Consider the following 7,264-nt stretch of genomic DNA (forward strand, 5'->3'; position numbering starts at 1 on the left):
TTTTTTTGTATATTATAAACTTGAGGTTTGTTGTTTGTAACTTGTTTATAATTTATAATAAATTAGTATTTTATTTAAAATAATAATTTTATTATTTATGCATAATATAATAATTTATTATTATTATTATTTATATCAATCTCACTTTGACCCAATTGACTGATGATTGACCCAATAGTGATTGGTTCAATGTCCGATTCAGTTTTGATAACATTACCCAAAAGTTTAATTTCAAAATAAATAAAAGTACTAAAATTACCATAAATATAAAAATATAACATTTAATTAACAACGTTAAAAGCTCATAAACAATAATGGCCACAACACCTAAAACAAATTACAAATATTTGAATTTATCTATCAACACACCAACAAAATCCAAACACAAACACAAACAAAAACCAAAGAGAAACTGTTCAGATCTTTATATTACTCAAATTTGAGCATCATCCAAATGCATAGTAAGTCTTTAAAAGGATGTCTGTGATTTAAACTGCAAGAATTACTGCATAATTTTCAAATGTCACACCATGTTCTTGTTCTTCAAGATGAGATTTCATCTTGGTAAGATACCCCACTGGTGCAAAAACCCTTCACCTGTAGTTACTTCTAAGACCAACAACGCAAGCACGGCGATCATCGCTGCTCGGCCATTCCATGTTTCGGCGCTTTTGGTCCAGCCCCATTCCCAAACAATCACCGGCGGTGGAAGCTCGCCGCGCTTTGTGTCATATGCTGCCAAGAGTTCTTCCACACTCCCCAGTGGCACAAGTGACTGCAGCATAAAAAAACGATGAAACTGTGGCATGTTACATTAAATGATACTGTGTCAACTTGCAAAAACTCAGTTTCACAAACATAATATGAATATATAAGTTTGTGTTTCTCATCCTATAAGTTTAAGCTTTTTAAGGTGAATTGAGCTAAAAAAATATGAACACCAGTATGCAATTAAATCATGAGGAAAATTAAAGACGATAATCTTGATCTGTTTACCTGTCGAGCCTCTAGATTTGAGACTGCCATTGCTCCAACATAAGGAAGACTTTCAATTACAGCATCAGCGAGGTCTGAAATAAATGTGGGTTCACATCCTAGAGCAGGAACCCGTCCCCATTTCTCAATGCCGGAACTTAGAGCCAACTCTTTGTATTCAACATCAATTTCTTCAAGAGTCTCAATGTGTTCACTGACAAAACTATAAATTTGATATAAAAATGTTAGAAGGCAAGAAGCAGATTATTTGCCAATCAAATCATGAGAACACATACAAAGCAATGAGTAGGATTTGTAGTTACCTTATGGGCACTGCCAGGAGACTTTTGAGTCCCTTTTGACCCAGCTCAATAATTGTCTCATCGGTGTATGGCCTAAGCCATTCAACAGGTCCAACACGGCTCTGTTTTCTAGTCAAAGATCATTAGCTAAAGGAACATTGATGAAAAAACTCTGAAATGATGCAAACAGATGAAAGGAAGGCTTTGAGATAGCTTTATGTTTGAGAAAAATTAACATTATTATTGAAACCTCAAATAAGAATTAGGAAGACGCATTGGCATTCTCATAACATATATCTCTTGGAAAACTGCTCTTATGGCTCATTGCAAGACGGACACATAGTGAAAATTAGCATTATAATAGTAAACCATGAATAGGCCTGTCCATAATAGGTATTTATTTCATACTTGCACACTTTATCAATTTATGCACATTTTCTGACATGGTTTCTTTAACATGCTGAAGTTATCTTAATGTTCAGGTGTGTTGCATGTGCTGCGAATGTTATTTGGCCGTCAGTTGTTATATAAACTAATGTGTTTGGAGGATGCACCAATTTCCATGAATGGTATTACACATGATAAGATTTAAGAGAGAAAGTGGCACAAGTTGTCAGTTTGCTCATTATTAGTTGATCTATGGACATCAAATGTGTCACGCTGCAAGGAAACAATAAAAAAGAAAATGCTTAACAAACAAACAGTACCTGATAAGCAAGTGTATATCCATTAGTGATTCCTCGTTTTTCTAATTCTTCCATAATTAGATCCACGCACTCCTCCATCTCAGCTTTATATGGATCCCCGGCTTCTTCCACATAAGCAAGCGGCACTCCATGTGCACTAAAAAATATCATCACCTAATAATATCCAAAGGAAAACTAAGAATAGCTCGCATTAAATTAGACCAACCACTTTAAAAATGGTAGAAATTTAAGAAATAATATGAGAGCCCAAGGATTAGTCAAGAAATCAGAGTTAAACCCTGCATAGATCTCAAGAAGTCGATTTTCCTCATAAATTTTTTTATGAATGATTTTAGCATAAGAATTTGGAAAACACATTAGAGATTATTATGCAACTATTGCATGAGCACAATTTTGATTATTCTCAACTTAAACTAAATAATTTACCAGATGAAGTTTATCTTATTCTGCTCCACTTAAAAATGAAATATGAAACATCTATAATTTAGAAAACAAGAACTATATTATACCAGACTGGGAATCGGTGACAAGTGTCGATGGGTTCATAGGAAAGCCTATCTTCTCCACCAGCATCATTTCCATATAACTCTATCAACTTATAACCGTAGATAATTTTGTCCCTTCTGAGTATGGGACGAACCCACATTGCCTCTTTGAAAGCTCGATACTACATTAAGTCGCTAAAATACTTTACATGGCAATTGTTTGATGAATCTTTGACCCACAGAAGCAGGGCCAAACAACTATAGGCCTATTCAGACTTTTAGAATACATAGATTATCTTAGAAGAAATAGTGATGCAGAAACTGGAAAGCAAGACAATGCAGGAGAAGAAATGCCTGCTTTTTGGTTAGTAAGGATTAACTTGATTGTATGAACCAATATTTGCAAGATAGAGAGACCTAACAGATAATATATTGAAAATGCTCAATAATGGTATAAGCAGAGTACATATCAAGATCCCACCTTGTCAGGGTTATCAAACTTCTGTAACTCCTTTTCAATTAAGTTTGCCATGGCCTTGATGTATCCTTCACGCTGGTACCAAGAGGGTATAACGGTGTGTTGCATGTTAACCAGATATTCATCATTTCTACAAATTAAATTTAATGTCATAAATCTGTTTTTCAATTCTTAGAAGTCATAAAAGTGCAAGAATCTGGCATATCAATTCAGTACCTGAATATACCCTCCAATAAGCGAAGGCTGGAACCACTAGTTGAGATTGAGAACTGTGGATACAGAGGGAGCACAACCAGCTTTGTAATTCCATCACGTTTAATCTGCAAGACAAAGGAATAAACATAAATCTTTAGACATTACCATTACTTTCACCAAATTTCTCTCATCTACTTTTAATGTGAGAATTGGGCTGTGATTTAGTTAAAGCATCAATGAACAAATCCTTAATGCATGATCACTTCTCCTTTTAAATTTTTTTTTTATTATCAGTAAATAAATCATGACAATGAACTATTGACCCCATTCACAATACTCACAAATAAGCAACAGCAATTTTTGACTTAAGTGCACAATAGATTATCAGCTGCAGAAAATGATATTCCAAAAATTCTCGAGCAACAAACTAACATAGATGATCTTCTTTCATTCATATGACAGTAACATATGATTATTTTATGGACAATGAAATGGAATGAGAAAACATGATTGGCTTCCTACCTGCTCAATTGCCTCTTCAGTGAAAGGATGCCAGTACCGCATTCCAACATACACCTTTGCAGGGACATTCTTCTCACACAAGGCCTTCCTCAACTCTTCTGCCTATATCACAAAAACAGGTGATCAACACTAAAAGGAAAAACTGATCACCAATTGGTAACTAGAACTAGTACCTAAAAGAACATTGTGTAAACAACAGTTCAATATGAACCTTAAAATTCATAATAGTTCTTTCTTTTTCAAGTGGAGACCATGCTAGACTGGCATAGTTTTCAAGGTTTTGCACAGAATCAACTATGGCAAGCATTATTGAGGTCAGATATACATGAAATGGTGATATGAAATGCCAATATTGTTACCATACAACTCGTACATTTATGAATTTCAGATTGCTCCCAAGTAGGACATGATTCGTAAACTAAGGTTCTCATTATTGCTCATCCATATTCTACAATTATCCAGATCTATCCGGGGTCAAAATGCCAGTTTTCCAACAACAAAGCTGACTTCCATGCCTAAAATCAAAATGAATGCATATTGGATAATACCAAGTCATAACTCAAAACAATGACATCAATTGTTTATCTGTAAAATGGTTCATTTCATTAGTTTAATGAACAACATCTCCATATATGAGAGAAAATAATGGATTATAACAGATGTGGCATCAAACTTGCATATAGTTACAGTGTACGTTAAACAAGCATGGAATGCACAAAAGATACCTGAGCATCAGTTATCTGACGAAGTGGAGAGCCACCACCAATGGAAGCATAGCCTTCCTTGCTTTTAGGAGCTCTGACAACAGAAATGAATTGAGCCAAAGGCTTCTGAAGGAAGCGAAACATCCTTGGCAACCGAATGATGTCCTGTCAAAATCAGAAAATCAGAATTTGGAAAACTTTCATCAGTTTCATGCCAGAAGTATGGAAAATGCAAATTAATAAAATTTAGATAGAAACCATGATGTTAGCACTTGATGTTGATCACAAAGATCAGAAAAAGAAAACATAAAAAATCAGGCATTTAAACTCTTCATAATTGCAATGGAGCCAACAAAAAAAAAAAATTCTTTCACTTAAATTCATTATTTTAATGCGCTAAACACTTATCAAGAGCTATTATTTCACTTGTAACATGCACCAACCAAATCCACTTTAGTAGAATACATAAATGTGCATTCTTTAAGTAACGCAATGCCCCAAGACCTTTCTGCTCCAATGAGAACATGAATGTATGGCTCTAAAGAGAGCACCCAACGGTTCCCCGACCAGTTTAGTACTTGTATTACAGTAATATGATTTACTTCTAGATTTTTTGTCTTCCATTTTCATTTCTTCTTCCAGAAAAGCCTCATGTTTTCAGTGGAAACTACATGGACCAAACAAATATATTTCTCCTATGCTTCACATAAAAAAAAAAAAAGAAACTACTTCATGAATTATTCTATTTTCTTTTCAACCATCAAATAGGATGAAGAAACATAGAATAACTATTTTGTTTAAATTAGTGAATAGAAGAATCATAAGCAGAAACACATTTGCTAAGATATAGTTCAGCATATTGCACATATTTGACAAACAGAGATAACCTTTTCACTGCTAATACATTTGACTATCAAAGTTATACCAGGAAATGCAAATGATTGAGGATAGAATAACCTTAATCAATACAACAGTCAATAACCAAAAAGTAAAGGAGTTATTTACCGGATCAGCAAAAAGATTAAATAAGAATGGTTGCACATCATCAAGAGTCTCTGGACCACCAAGATTAAGCAGTAGAACTCCAACTTTCTCAGTGCCGAGAAGAATATTTTTGGAAAGCTCCTCACTATTTGATGTCATTAATGCCTCAGAAGATGATGAATATCTCTTGAAAGATCCTTGACAGATGCAAGAGGGCATATCATGACATCGATGCCAATATTCAGGAGGCAATGGTTTGCTTGGATGACATTTCTGGAGAAAAGCTTTCGGATTGCCAACAGAAAGTTGGCGAAACATTTGTGACTTCCATGTTTGCAACCGGGATGGCCTACATTATGGAAAATCATATAAAATAATTCTCTTGGGTTAGACAATATTACAGTAGTAGTTGGAAAAATTTTTAACAGATTGCCTATGAATAGTGCTCAAGCAAGTTTGTTTAGCAAAAGAAAAGACATAAAATTGACCAAAACCTTCAAATGGTTAAAGCATGGTAACATTCAATATCTAAAGGTGCCAGCATATAAAGTTGCCAGAATCATTTCACTTCACCTTTCTCAATATCAGAAACTGCATATGTAACAGATTTATAGTTCAGCCACAGTCAAGTCATGTATATAAAGTTTTGTTTCTTCATGTCCAAATAAAACACACTTATGCGGTACCTATCCAACAGAGATGCTGATTTTGCAAAACCAGAAGACCCAAGTTCTAGGCTCCCCATTTCAATCACACCTCGAGTGCTGGCTTGATGAGAGGAAGACAACCGCTCCCCTGCCATCAACAAAGTAATTAAGAAAGCACAACCAAGAAACACAAATTCAGCTCTAACTGTTGCCGAAGTAACTAATACTCCCAATGTATGTAAGTAAGCACAGGCCATAAGTAAAATAGAACTAATCTGTAGCTGACTTGCTACTTGTTAAACCCTGAGAAGCATATAAATCTCAAAGAGGATTCTGAAATGAATGAAAACAAAAAACTAAGGCACTGGTGCCTCTGATCTTCAATTAAAAACTAAAAGACGAGCTCTTTCCCAGAACAAGCGATGCCAAGTAAAGCAACAAAAAAAATCCAATCTTCAGATACATTGAGCATGCTAGAAACTCATAAATCCAAAACAATTAAGAGAAAAAGACTATTCCTTTCTTCAAAACTCAGATGAAAAACCAGCATAAAGATGAGAACTTCAAAGGAGAAAAGGAGTGAGGATTGAAGGGAAACAGGAAGAGTTCTCACAGTGGGAAGTAGGGGAAGGGAGGGAGAGTGAGAGCACCTCGATCCCCATCTGAAAGCCCTAATCTTGTCTTCAAAATGGCCAGATTGGAGGAGAGAAAGATGAGATTTTTCTCAGGAGACGGGCTGCTTTCGGAAATCAATGTGATGAAAACCCGAGAAGCAAAAATTATCAGTAACGTTTGGTGGGACTTTTCCACTGATTTTTCTTTTGGTTTTTTATGGATAACACCCTACATAATCTCAATATTACTATGAAAACCGATAACTTTTTAATTTCTTTAGTGGGTAAAAACTATAAAGTACTTTACCGGTATTTCAAATTGAGCATCCAGTTTTCATTTCTATCAAAATAAACATAAAGATTTGATTTAATTTCACAAGTGGGGTAATTGATTTGAGGCTTTCCAACGAAGAGAATGCGATGTGAATGCCAAAAAGTCACTGTGGACACTACAATCATCATTTTATACAAGTGGCATGAATAAAATAAATCATATGATCTTATTATGTTCATGAATTGTGTGAGCAGTTTTACTACTTGTAGAACCACATGTTATTTATTTTTTTTAATTAACTGTGTGTTTCTACAGCATTGTTCTACAACAGTGTGATATTTTTCAGCATTGTTTTGTATTTACAATATTTTTTTATA

At 34.6% G+C, this 7,264-nt stretch overlaps 1 protein-coding gene across 1 annotated transcript; it reads right to left on the bottom strand.

Annotated features, from left to right (window-relative positions):
- Window positions 1–397: 397 nt before the first annotated feature.
- On the bottom strand, window positions 398–6,781 carry LOC120255298 (ferrochelatase-2, chloroplastic). Its single transcript, XM_039263146.1, has 11 exons — window positions 6,613–6,781; window positions 6,039–6,147; window positions 5,374–5,701; window positions 4,390–4,533; window positions 3,665–3,766; window positions 3,164–3,267; window positions 2,951–3,077; window positions 1,985–2,137; window positions 1,299–1,399; window positions 997–1,198; window positions 398–775 (listed from the first exon to the last, which is right to left on the bottom strand). Exons 1-11 carry the CDS (start codon window positions 6,659–6,661, stop codon window positions 557–559), a joined length of 1,638 nt encoding a protein of 545 aa, XP_039119080.1. The 5' UTR covers window positions 6,662–6,781; the 3' UTR covers window positions 398–556.
- Between the last annotated feature and the right edge of the window lie 483 nt (window positions 6,782–7,264).

The sequence above is a fragment of the Dioscorea cayenensis genome, unplaced genomic scaffold (assembly GCF_009730915.1).
Source record: "Dioscorea cayenensis subsp. rotundata cultivar TDr96_F1 unplaced genomic scaffold, TDr96_F1_v2_PseudoChromosome.rev07_lg8_w22 25.fasta BLBR01000934.1, whole genome shotgun sequence".
NCBI classification, from domain to species: domain Eukaryota; kingdom Viridiplantae; phylum Streptophyta; class Magnoliopsida; order Dioscoreales; family Dioscoreaceae; genus Dioscorea; species Dioscorea cayenensis.